This window comes from Bufo bufo, chromosome 7 (assembly GCF_905171765.1).
Source record: "Bufo bufo chromosome 7, aBufBuf1.1, whole genome shotgun sequence".
Lineage (NCBI taxonomy): Eukaryota > Metazoa > Chordata > Amphibia > Anura > Bufonidae > Bufo > Bufo bufo.
In genome coordinates, this window is record NC_053395.1 from 112003035 (window position 1) to 112015642 (window position 12608).

At 44.2% G+C, this 12608-nt stretch overlaps 1 protein-coding gene across 5 annotated transcripts in view; it reads left to right on the top strand.

Moving 5' to 3' along the window:
• PMS1 (PMS1 homolog 1, mismatch repair system component) overlaps positions 1-12608 on the top strand; it is a 581602-nt gene that overhangs the window by 214985 nt on the left and 354009 nt on the right. For all 5 annotated transcript variants that reach the window (XM_040439910.1, XM_040439915.1, XM_040439913.1 and 2 more), the window contains one exon: positions 8139-8241. In XM_040439910.1, the coding sequence (XP_040295844.1) occupies positions 8139-8241 (103 nt within the window). The remainder of the gene's footprint in view (positions 1-8138; positions 8242-12608) is intronic.

Consider the following 12608-nt stretch of genomic DNA (forward strand, 5'->3'; position numbering starts at 1 on the left):
GGGGATAAATTGAAGGATTTTGAGAGTTTGATTAATGAATTTGGGATTCCAAGAAAATATTATTTTAAATATTTGCAAATAAGAGATGCAATTAGATCATCAATAGATGCGGAGAAATATAAAAAGGCCTCTTCCAGAGATATGGATGAATTTTTCAAGGAGGGAAAAGCTAAAGGCAATATTTAATGGAGATATAGGTTGTTAATGAAATCAATACAAACAGATAAAAATACCAGCAAAAGAAAAATGGAAAAAATATATTGATGACCTCTCAGGCGAGAAATGGGAAGATATTTTGTTTTCAATAAGGGCCTCACATGGGGTCTCAGTTTTTTCTTATCCTTAGGCTACATCATACACCTTTTAATACAAAAAAAAGGGTGTAAGAACAACAAATGAATGTACAAGATGTGGTGAAGAACGTGCAGGTCTTAGGGTACTTTTACACTAGCGTTGTTTGAATCCGGCAGCCAATTCCGTCACCGGAATGCACGCCAGATCCAGAAAAAACGTATGAAAACTGATTACATTTGAACACTGATCAGGATTCTGATCACAATTAAAAAATGCATTGGAAAAAAACAGATCCGCCATTTATGGACTTTAACTTTTTTTGCACATTTTTCGGGTTTAACATGCTAATGCCGGATCCGGTTTGATGGAACACACGGCGCCGTGTAAAAATACAACATGCTACGGTTTTCTGATCAAAAGCCTGATCAGTAAAAAAGACTGAACTGGATGCCACCTGATGCATCCTGAACGGATTGCTCTCCATTCAGAATGCATGGGGATAAAATTGATCAATTATTTTCCGGATTTGATCCCCTGTGATGGAACTGAGCGCCGGAAAAGAAAAACACTAGTGTGAAAGTACCCTTATACACCTAGTTTGGAGATGTCCCAAGTGTTTTAGGTATTGGTCTGAAATAGCAAATATTATTGATAGAGTTTTAGGAGTACAGATATATGAAGATCCGGTAGTTTGTATACTGGGAGGAACAATTCATTTAAAGCCTCGAAAAGTGGTAAAACAGGCACTCTATAAGCTGTTGTTTCAGGCAAGATTGCTTATTTTAAAAAAATGGATGAAAAAAGATCAACCTCTGTTGTGTGAATGGAAAAAAATCTGTGAATAATATGATCAAAATGGAAAGAATAAGCTGGTATAATATGGAAAGAAAGATGGTCCAATGGTGTTCTGGTATTTAGTTTTTGATTTTCTTTTCTTCTCCCCCCCCCCCCCTTCCCCCTCTCTCTCTCCTTATGGGTTGTGGGTGGGTAGGGTGTTGGTTTCATAAAAAATAAGTATTGAAGTGTTGTATTGCTTTTCTTCTGAATTTTTATAATGTATATGAAAATGAATAAATAAAAACTTAAAAAAACAAAACAACAATTTAAATTAATCGGTTAAGCCTCCTATTCCAGCCTGGGATCGGGTTGTTCTTCTCAAGACCCTGGTTGAATCTCTATTTCAGCCGCTTACAGAAGCAATTGCATCAGTCAATCATGTGTCAGACTTTGCAAGTTCTATCATGTAAAGGGCCAAATCTGAAAGTACATCAAGAATACTTGATTTTAAGGTTGATGCCCTATATCCTACCAAAGCTCTCATCTGACATGAATGTAAGTTAAGAAATTCATCAATCCTCAATCAGCTGAACAAGGCGAGCTTCATCTACTGGTCATTTGAAAACCAGGGTCCTTCAGGTCGGCTGACAAGCTGTTTGTAGAGAAGTATAAAAGCCAGCAAGCCTACACTGCTTGGATTCAGAATACTATTAAAGTCTGCTTCTAGATTGCAAGTACTCCAGTTACCAGGTGGAGTTAAAGCACACTCAACTCTTGAGTCCACTTAGTCGCTTGGGCAGAGAAAAAAAAAAAAAAGGGTGTAGGATTAAATATGCAGGACCGCTACATGGTCTTCTCCATGCACCTTTACAAAACAATATAAGCTGGATGTATCTGGTGCTTGCGATTCAGCATTTGACAGACAAGTGATTTATTAAGTCTACTATTTCACCCCCCCCCCTTCCTTGTTTAATACGGCTTTTGAGATCCCTCTGTGTGTGCTGCCTGAAGGATGATAAGGAAAGTCTAAATTAGCTTACCGAAATGTATCTTTCCTTGAGTCCAAAGGCAGCACATATATCCCTCCCTGGACCCACATATTTAGTCAATTGAGCCCCGCGATTTCACCGTGCCTAACCTCACAGATGAAAGAATTGCTTTTAAATGTGGTATATGAGGGGTTAATTGACTGGTTTCAGCGTGATCACTGTTCCCTGTCATTGCAACTGAGTGCCTGCTGTATTATACCACTAAGTGTGTTCATTGGTGGCAGTGTCCGTCGACGACACAGTGAGGGACGGGCGCCATGTTCTCTGATAGTGACTGATACTAAGCTGCACAATAGCCAGGGGCGGATTGGCCATAGACCCTACAGGGAAATTTCTCGGTGGGCCGATGCCCAGGGGGCCATCCAAGTCCTCCTGATGGCCGCAGGCCAAGTACATAATGATCTGATACTCAATGGCAGCAGTTGCCCTCCTGAGCTCAACTGTATTACTGTCCTCTACATTTCCCATTACCCCATGAAAACATTCCCACATTGAAGGGTAGTGTCGGCAGCATCATAATGGTGGGATGTTTTTCATCTGCAATGACTGGAAAACTGGTCTTGATTGAAGGAAAGATGGATGGTTGTAAATACAGGAAATTCTTGAGCAAATCCTCCAAGAGATTTCAGTCTAACATTTGAAGCTGGGATGCAGGTTCACCATCCAGAAGAGCAATGACCCTAAAGACGCTGCAAAATTTCACATTTTAAATATCTTGGAATGACCTAGTCAAAGCCTAGACTTCAATCCAATAAGAATCAGTGACATGGCTTGAACACCGCTATATACGAACGCAACCATAGTTTTCATCTAAATATATAGGGGGGAAGTTATTATAGACGTCATTTTATGCCGGTATATGATATACCTGTGCACTGCCTAAGGCCTCATGCACACGACCGTTGTGTGCATCCGTGGCCGTTGTTCCGTTTTCCGTTTTTTTTCGCGGACCCATTGACTTTCAATGGGTCCGTGGAAAAAACGGAAAATGCACCGTTTGGCAGCCGCATCCGTGAGCCGTGTTTCCTGGCCGTGAAAAAAATATGACCTGTCCTATTTTTTTCACGGCCAACGGTTCACGGGCCCATTCAAGTCAATGGGTCCGTGAAAGAACACGGATGCACACAAGATTGGCATCCGTGTCCGTGATCCGTGGCCGTAGGTTAGTTTTTATACAGACGGATCCGAAGATCCGTCTGCATAAAGCTTTTTCAAAGCTGAGTTTTCACTAAACTCAGAACCGACAGTATATTCTAACACAGAAGCGTTCCCATGGTGATGGGGACGCTTCTAGTTAGAATACACTACAAACTGTGTACAAGACTGCCCCCTGCTGCCTGGCAGCACCCGATCTCTTACAGGGGGCCGTGATCAGCACAATTAACCCCTTCAGGTGCGGCACCTGAAAGGGTTAATTGTACTATCATATCCCCCTGTAAGAGATCAGGGCTGCCAGGCAGCAGGGGGTAGACCCCCCCCCCCCTCCCCAGTTTGAATATCATTGATGGCCAGTGCGGCCCCCCCCCCTCCCTCTATTGTAATAATTCGTTGGTGGCACAGTGTGCGCCCCCCCCCTCCCTCTATTGTAATAATTCGTTGGTGGCACAGTGTGCGCCCCCCCCCTCCCTCTATTGTAATAATTCGTTGGTGGCACAGTGTGCGCCCCCCATCGGCCCCCCCTCCCTCTATAGCATTAACAACATTGGTGGCCAGTGTGCGGCCTCACATCTCCTCCTTCCCCCCCCCCTTCCCCCATCATTGGTGGCAGCGGAGTTCCGATCGGAGTCCCAGTTTAATCGCTGGGGCTCCGATCGGTAACCATGGCAACCAGGACGCTACTACAGTCCTGGTTGCCATGGTTACTTAGCAATAATAGTACAATAGTAGAAGATTCATACTTACCTGCTGCTGCGATGTTCGTGTCCGGCCGGGAGCTCCACCTACTGGTAAGTGACAGCCTCAGGTCTGTGGGGCGCATTGCTAAATGAACTGTCACTTACCAGTAGGAGGAGCTCCCGGCCGGACACGAACATCGCAGCTCCCAGGTAAGTATGAATCTTTTACTATTGTACTATTGCTAGTAACCCGCTGCCACCAATGATCGGGGGGGGGGGGGGGGGTGGGAGGCCGCACACTGGCCACCAATGTTGTTAATGCTATAGAGGGGGGGGGGGGGGCGATGGGGGGCGCACACTGTGCCACCAACGATTTATTACAATAGAGGGAGGGGGGGGGGCGCACACTGTGCCACCAACGACTTATTACAATAGAGGGAGGGAGGGGGGGGCGCACACTGTGCCACCAACGATTTGTTACAATAGAGGGAGGAAGGGGGGGGCGCACACTGTGCCACCAACGATTTATTACAATAGAGGGAGGAAGGGGGGGGGGGCGCACACTGTGCCACCAACGAATTATTACAATAGAGGGAGGAAGGCGGGGGGGGGGGCCGCACTGGCCACCAATGATATTCAAACTGGGGAGGGGGGGGTCTGCCCCGTGTTGCCTGGCAGCCCTGATCTCTTACAGGGGGATATGATAGTACAATTAACCCCTTCAGGTGCGGCACTTGAGGGGTTAATTGTGCTGATCACGGCCCCCTGTAAGAGATCGGGTGCTGCCAGGCAGCAGGGGGCAGTCTTGTACACAGTTTGTAGTGTATTCTAACTAGAAGCGTCCCCATCACCATGGGAACGCTTCTGTGTTAGAATATACTGTCGGAAATGAGGTTTCACCATCTAACTCATATCCGACAGTATATTCTAACATAGAGGCGTTCCCATGGTGATGGGGACGCTTCAAGTTAAAATATACCATCGGATTGGAGAAAACTCCGATCCGATGGTATAAAAGGGACTCCAGACTTTACATTGAAAGTCAATGGGGACGGATCCGTTTGAAATGGCACCATATTGTGTCAACGTCAAACGGATCCGTCCCCATTGACTTGCATTGTAATTCAGGACGGATCCGTTTGGCTCCGCACGGCCAGGCGGACACCAAAACAACTTTTTTTTCATGTCCGTGGATCCTCCAAAAATCAAGGAAGACCCACGGACGAAAAAACGGTCACGGATCACGGGAAAACGGAACCCCGTTTTGCGGACCGCAAAAAAAATACGGTCGTGTGCATGAGGCCTAAGGCTGCGTCTAGTTTATGATGAGGCTGTCTGTGTGCCTAAAAGAAAATCTATGCCAGTCCCTAGCTGGCTTAGATTTTTAGTCTTCTTTTAAGGCAGATACCTGGCATAAGAGAAGATAAATATGTCGGGGCTTCTGGTCATACTCCCTCCCTGTCCTTGATATGCCACTTTTTTTGGGAAGGTGGTGAGGGTGGCGGAGAAATGGCACTTATGCAAAAAAGTTTTCCAGAAGTGACATTTAAAAAGACACAAACATGGTGTTTGTGACTTTTTTCCACCAGAAATCTTGCGTGTGGGGAAATAATTCCCCCTACCCCCCTCTCCATAATGTTTATAAAGCTGCCTGATTTATCATACCTTCACTCCAGAATACTAGCGTCAAAAAGTAAAAAAAATGTAGACTATTAGGCCGAATTTTGCAACTTTTTTGTACTCTCTTGTGCAAAATTGCGTGACTTTTTGCATTTTTACACCACTCACTCCAGTTTTTTGTAATGTGAGTGGAAAAGTGAGTGTTAGCTATGTTAATGAGTTTTTAAAGTCGCAAATAGTTTGCAATCTCACTCCAGGAGTAGGGTAGAGTAGGAAAACTGGAGTAGCTTCTCTAGCCAAAAGTGCTAGGTCTAATGCCTCATTCACATGTCAGTGTTTTGGTCCGTTATTTCCATCAGTGATTTTGAGCCAAAACCAGGTGTGGCTCTAAACACAGAACAGGTGCAGATCTTTCCCTTGTGCCTTATGTCTGTGGAGGCTCCAATCCTGGATTTGGTTCACTGATGGAAATCACTGACCAAAACACTGACGTGTGATTGAGGCATAGGTATGAGACAGATGTATGAAGTAACATGAGACATTTGATAAATGTGGTATAAAGTTCTCCAACACAGACTCAAGCAAAACTGACTTTAACACTGGGTTCAGACCTGAGCGTATTTGATATGCGCGTTTAACGCGCGTTTTTGTCCATAGTCGTTTGTGTGATTGACATCAGTGTCCTATGGCCGCAAACGCGCGACAAAACGCCCCAAAGAAGCTCAAGAACTTGTTTATGCGTCAGGCGTTTTTCAGCGCGTTCGAACACGCTGTAAAACGCGAAAATGTGAACCAGTCCCATAGGGAAGCATTGGTTTGCATCGGTTATGCGTTTTACAGCGCGTTCGAACGCGCTGTAAAACGCGCAAGTGTGAACTTAGGGTAAATGTTCCCCTCATGATAAATTCTCTCCATGGTTATAATGTGCCATGCAGCTAAAAACTGCACTAAAACAGCAGATTTTGACTGTGTGAATTGAAAAGGTAAAAGGCATGGCATCAAATGTGTAAAAATGATAAGGACTGATATAGAGCAAATAGTCTCACCATGGTAGGTCCTTACATACAGAATCTACAGCAGGGACTCATGAGATTGATTTGGTTACTGAGCCCATCTGCTAATGCATTGATTATATGCAACCTGGACTGACATCTAAAGTACATGTCTTCTATAATCTATTGTGGCCCTGCATACTAGATAGACAAAAGGAGAAGAAAAAAATAGTGTACTATGGCCCTCCACCTGCTAAAAGAAAACAAATGAGAGGAAAAAAAACAAACTTCTGAACACTATTCTTTGAAAAATTAAAATAGGTGCAAAAAAGGACAAAACAGACAAATATTTTAAGGGGTTTCTCCAGAATTAACACATACCACTTATCAGTGCTGCCACTGCATTCAGAGTCTAGGACTGTGCTTGGTTAGGCTACTTTCACACCTGCGTTTAGGTGCGGATCCGTCTGGTATCTGCACAGACGGATCCGCACCTATAATGCAAACGCTTGTATCCGTTCAGAACTGATCCGTTTGCATTACCATGAACAAAAAAAATAATTTTAAAAAAATTCTTTTTTTTTTGTTCATGATAATGCAAACGGATCCGTTTTGACTTACATTGAAAGTCACTGGGAGGCGTATCCGTTTTTAATTGCACCATATTGTGTCAGACGGACATCAAAACGCTGCAAGCAGCGTTTTGGTGTCCGCCTCCAGAGCGGAATGGAGGCTGAACGGAGGCAAACTGATGCATTCTGAACGGATCCTTATCCATTCAGAATGCATTGGGGCTGAACTGATCCGTTTTGGGCCGCTTGTGAGAGCCTTGAAACGCATCTCACAGGCGGACCCAGAAACGGCAGTGTGAAAGTAGCCTAATCTCCATCAGTCCTATAGACCTTGAATGGAAATGCAGCGTTCAGCCGTTACAGTCACTCCATTCACTCCCCATTTTTCTAATTGATGGGGTACCAGTTTTGATGCTGGGAAAGCGCCTTTAAATTTCAGTAACTCTTCACACTTTGTATCTGTGATTTGTAAAATATGCTGCTTAATATTATATGTATTATTAATAATAATATTTTTCTTTCCAAAAGCAACAGCATTTCTAAATAACAAAACTATTCTTACAGCTACTACTTTATACTTTTGTTGGGCTATTTTCACACTGGTGGCAGCAGGGTCCGGATCCGTGCTAACGCTGGCCCACCGTGCCGCTCCTTCCCTATTCACTATAATGGGGATAGGCCGGAGGTCCGGCCACAGCATGGAAAACAAGCAGAGAAGCGGCCGGACAAAAACCGCAGCATGTTGTAGTTTTTGTCTGGCCGCTTCTCGGCATGTTTGCTATGCCACAGCCAGACCTCCAGCCTGCCCTATTATAGTGAATGCGGCCGGAGCAGACCTCCAGCGGCACGGGGGGCTAGCGTTAGCACGGATCTGGCAGGTTGTTTCACCGCCGAAACAGCCTGCCAGACCCTGCTGTCGCCAGTGTGAAAGTAGCCTTAGGCTGCAGTGATTTTAAAGTGTTTGGTTGTTTTAAAACGTTTGTTTGCATGTCATTTTAGGTACACATTTCGACAAAGACAGCCACTGACCCGGTTAGCACTCAGTATGTTTTGGATAACAATGGACATGTTGTGTCAGAGAAGCCATCACACCTTGGACAAGGTAAATGTTACTCTCAGTGGTGCACCTATCCTTTCTGTTGCCTTAGGCAAGCACTCCGAACAAGCAATTCACTTTGGAGCACTTGTCTTCAGGATCTAGTCTTTCTCTACGAAGTGTGGCCTAGCGTCCTGGTTACCTTGGCGACGCTTCAGCTAACCCTTCAAAGTAGAACACATTCTGACCTTTGCCTGCCTTAATCATCTTGTTTTGTCGAACGTACAGGATTGTGGCACTCATATTATCAATGTCACTCGTGTTCTTTTACGTTAAGGCTCTTCTTCATTAGAAGTGTTTCATGTATATTCTTTTATACTGTATATTATGTGTGTGGTTCGTTATATTTTAGCAGCGCCTTGGATTACACAGTTATGGGGGATCTGTGTGTGACACACTGTTATAGGGGAATCTGTGGAGGACACGGTTATGGGGATCTGTGGAAGACACTGTTATGGGGATCTGTGGAGGACACTTATAGGGAGATCTGTGGATGATACACTGTTATGGGGTTCTGTGGAGGACACACTGTTATAGGGGGATCTGTGGAGGACACGGTTATAGGGGGGTTCTGTGGAGAACCGTGTTATAGGGGGATCTGTGGAGGACACTGTTATTGGGGATCTGTGGATGACACTGTTATGGAGGAATCTGACCCATTACTTTGGGCCCCAGTCAGAGCAGCCATCACATGTAAAGTGTATGCAGTTCAGCCCCTGGCAGTGCTGCTTTGCTAAACTATCTGCAATCACTTAGTTCTAAGCAGTACTCGCTATGCAGGCAGTGGGCAGGCTGGCAGCGCACGTCACTCACTCAGTCACACTCCGGTCCCATTCACTTCATTAATGAAGTTTAGTGACTGCGCCAAGCCCCGCTGCCAGTGCAGCAGCTACTACCCTGATACTGCCCCTGTCCTCACGTCACTCGTACATCGCAGGCCGCCATGCCTTTGTTATTTTAATACGTTTATTTATGTAATAAAATCCACGGTTTTTAGAGGTTACTTCTACATAAGCTTGTATCTTCTCCACCTCCTGGATTGTAGCACCAACTGTCAGGACATGCATACATGCGCTTATAGTTGTTGTGACTATTCACAACTTCCTAAGGTGGTCATAATTGCTTACACCTCCACACTGTATGTGTCAGGTTTCACTCAGTGTTTTGTGCTCTGTTTTCCTCTAGTTTCAAGTTGAGAACAGTCTGTCCTAGAGAGCTGAAACCTGGCCTAAAACCTTTCTAAGCGGTGGATTTACCTATATGCCAAACTTGTTACAGATTAGTCCAATTGTTTGGCCGTGCATAAAGGACAGACATCAGACAGACAGACAGAAATTCCTTTTTATATGTATAAGAGGCAAGCTTTGTACGGGTGTATTTTGTTTGTTTTTTGTGTGTGTGGTTAAAAGATAACATTCATAGTTCCCCTATAACCGTGACATCCACAGTCACAGTTTCAATAACAGTGACAATCACAGTGCCGCCATAACAGTAACATCCACAGCAGGGTTGGACCGGCCACAGACCCTACACAGAATTTCCCGGTGGGATTATGCCTAGAGAGGCCTCCTGAGTCTTCCTCATGGAAGCCTATTGGGTACATGATGATCTGATGCTCTCAGCCTTAATAAATGCTAGGAACATTAGGTATGAAGATGGCCATAGGTCCTCTCCTGAATTCAATTGTTTTGCCATCCTCAGAGCTGTGATACAATTGAATACTGGAGCAAAAGTGGTGGTATTTTGTGCTACACTTAGGTATTGCCAGCCCCGCCTTCTGTCAAATTGGAACCTCCTTAAACATGAAACAATTTTTATTTTTTATTTCTTCCAGTGTCACCATAACAGTGACATTCATAGTGATCCTATAACAGTGACATCCACAGTGTCTCTATAAGTGACATTTACATTGCACCCACAACAGTGACCTTCACAGTGCTCTGTCCCCCTTAACAGTGACTTCTACAACACCTAGCCGTCTTAGCAGTGACCTCCATAGCGCCCCCGTCCCCCTTAACAGTGACCTCCACATTTGGTACTCCCAGGTGCAAGGAAGGGGGAAAAGGCAGTAGAGCCACATACAGATCTCTAGCCCAGTAGATGTTCTTGTCAGAATAGTGTACTAACTGCATGTGGTACTAAAACATAGTGCATGGGGTTATTGTGATTATCTTTAGCTGCAATGTAGGAGATGCACCACCTACTGTACCACAGAAGTACAGACCTATTCCTGCACCGATATATTGCAAATAAATTTTCAGCCACACGTCTCTGACCTTAACACATTTCTGCACACATACAACCAATGGTGCGTCCTCAGTGGTACAGCAGTAGTGGATAACATAATCTGCTTAGTCTTATAGTGTCACACCAGATGGTCAGCAGCCATGAAACCCGGCAACAGACTTTAAAGGGAATCTTTCACTAGCAATTTACCCAAATTTTTTTTTCATCAATCCATGTTTAACAGAGTACCTTTTTTCCATCGGTCTTGTTCTTTTGATTGTCCGTCTTGTCATTTCTTCAAAAAATCGATTCTTATGATGTGTAAATGATGGAAAATAAATAAATAGAGTCTCTGTTCAAAAATACTAATCCCCTCAAGCGCTGCAGATCTGAAGACAATGTGGGAAAAGTCTATAACTTGAAGAAAATATATAAAAAAAGATTGCGCTGCAAGAGAGGAATCTTCTTTGTGTATAAAAGTTCACTTGTAAAATCTTCAACTAGTGGGATCACTTGCCAACCTCATAATCCAACGTATGTATGGAAACCTGTAGGTAATGGAAAAACGCACTATGGTGTAGCAGGTTCCAAGTGTCTAACGCACCATGTGAATAGGTTATACTCACAAGATTCCTGATTTGTGAAAGCGTGTAGAAATATTGTTCGTATCAAAGTAGCACTCTGAGAGCTTTACTTGTCAGGTGCGTGTATAGGATCTTGTGGAATTTTTCATAGACAGCTCAAAAACCTGGATAGCAGCCAACATCGATGTCAAAAAGCTCTCAAGGAAGAAGTCGCAAGAGAAGTGAGTGCGCACCAAAGGTCAGGTAAAAACTATTTAATACTGGCAGAAAGTACAACTATAAAACATATAAAATATCTGGAGTAATGCCCGACCCGGGTTTTGCGGTGATGCTTCGTCTGGGGCGTTGATATTTTATATGTTTTATAGTTGTACTTTCTGCCAGTATTAAATAGTTTTTACCTGACCTTTGGTGCGCACTCACTTCTCTTGCGACTTCTTCCTTGAGAGCTTTTTGACATCGATGTTGGCTGCTATCCAGGTTTTTGAGCTGTCTATGAAAAATTCCACAAGATCCTATACACGCACCTGACAAGTAAAGCTCTCAGAGTGCTACTTTGATACGAACAATATTTCTACACGCTTTCACAAATCAGGAATCTTGTGAGTATAACCTATTCACATGGTGCGTTAGACACTTGGAACCTGCTACACCATAGTGCGTTTTTCCATTACCTACAGGTTTCCATACATACGTTGGATTATGAGGTTGGCAAGTGATCCCACTAGTTGAAGATTTTACAAGTGAACTTTTATACACAAAGAAGATTCCTCTCTTGCAGCGCAATCTTTTTTTATATATTTTTTAATATATTTTCTTCGATGTGTAAATGACGCTGTAAGGAGCCCAGAGGGGCGTTCTTCTTTCTCTACGGTGCCCAGGAACGCCCCTCTGAAGTGCCGTGCCCGCCTAAATTTGAAATCTAATAACGCATCCAAGTTCATCTAACTCGCCTCCCAGAGGCGCGGCTAAGTGCTCAACAACGCCCCCTCCTCAGCGCCGCGCTCTGCGGCAAACACCCCGATCCTCCTCTCGCCGGCATCCCAATCCCCGCGCAGGCGCAGTGCCGGCGATTTCCTGGGCTATGATAAGATGACTGTCGGCACTGCGCCTGCGCGGGATTTGGGATGCCGGCGAGAGGAGGATCAAGGTGTTTGCCGCAGAGCGCGGAGCTGAGGAGGGGGCGTTGTTGAGCACTTAGCCGCGCCTCTGGGAGGGGATTTAGATGAACTTGGAGGCGTTATTAGATTTCAAATTTAGGTGGGCACGGCACTTCAGAGGGGCGTTTCTGGGCACCGTGGAGAAAGAAGAACGCCCCTCTGGGCTCCTTACAGCGTCATTTACACATCGAAGAGATTGTTTTCAGAGATTGTTTTCTCGTGACACATTGTACTTCATGATAGTCATAAATTTGAGTCAATATATTTCACCTTTATTTATGAAAAAATCCCAAATTTACCAAAAAATTTAAAAAATTCGCAATTTCTCTGCTTTTTAAACAGAAAGTGATACCTCATAAAAATATTTTTTAGAAGTTTAGAAGCAATTCTTAAAATTTTTAAG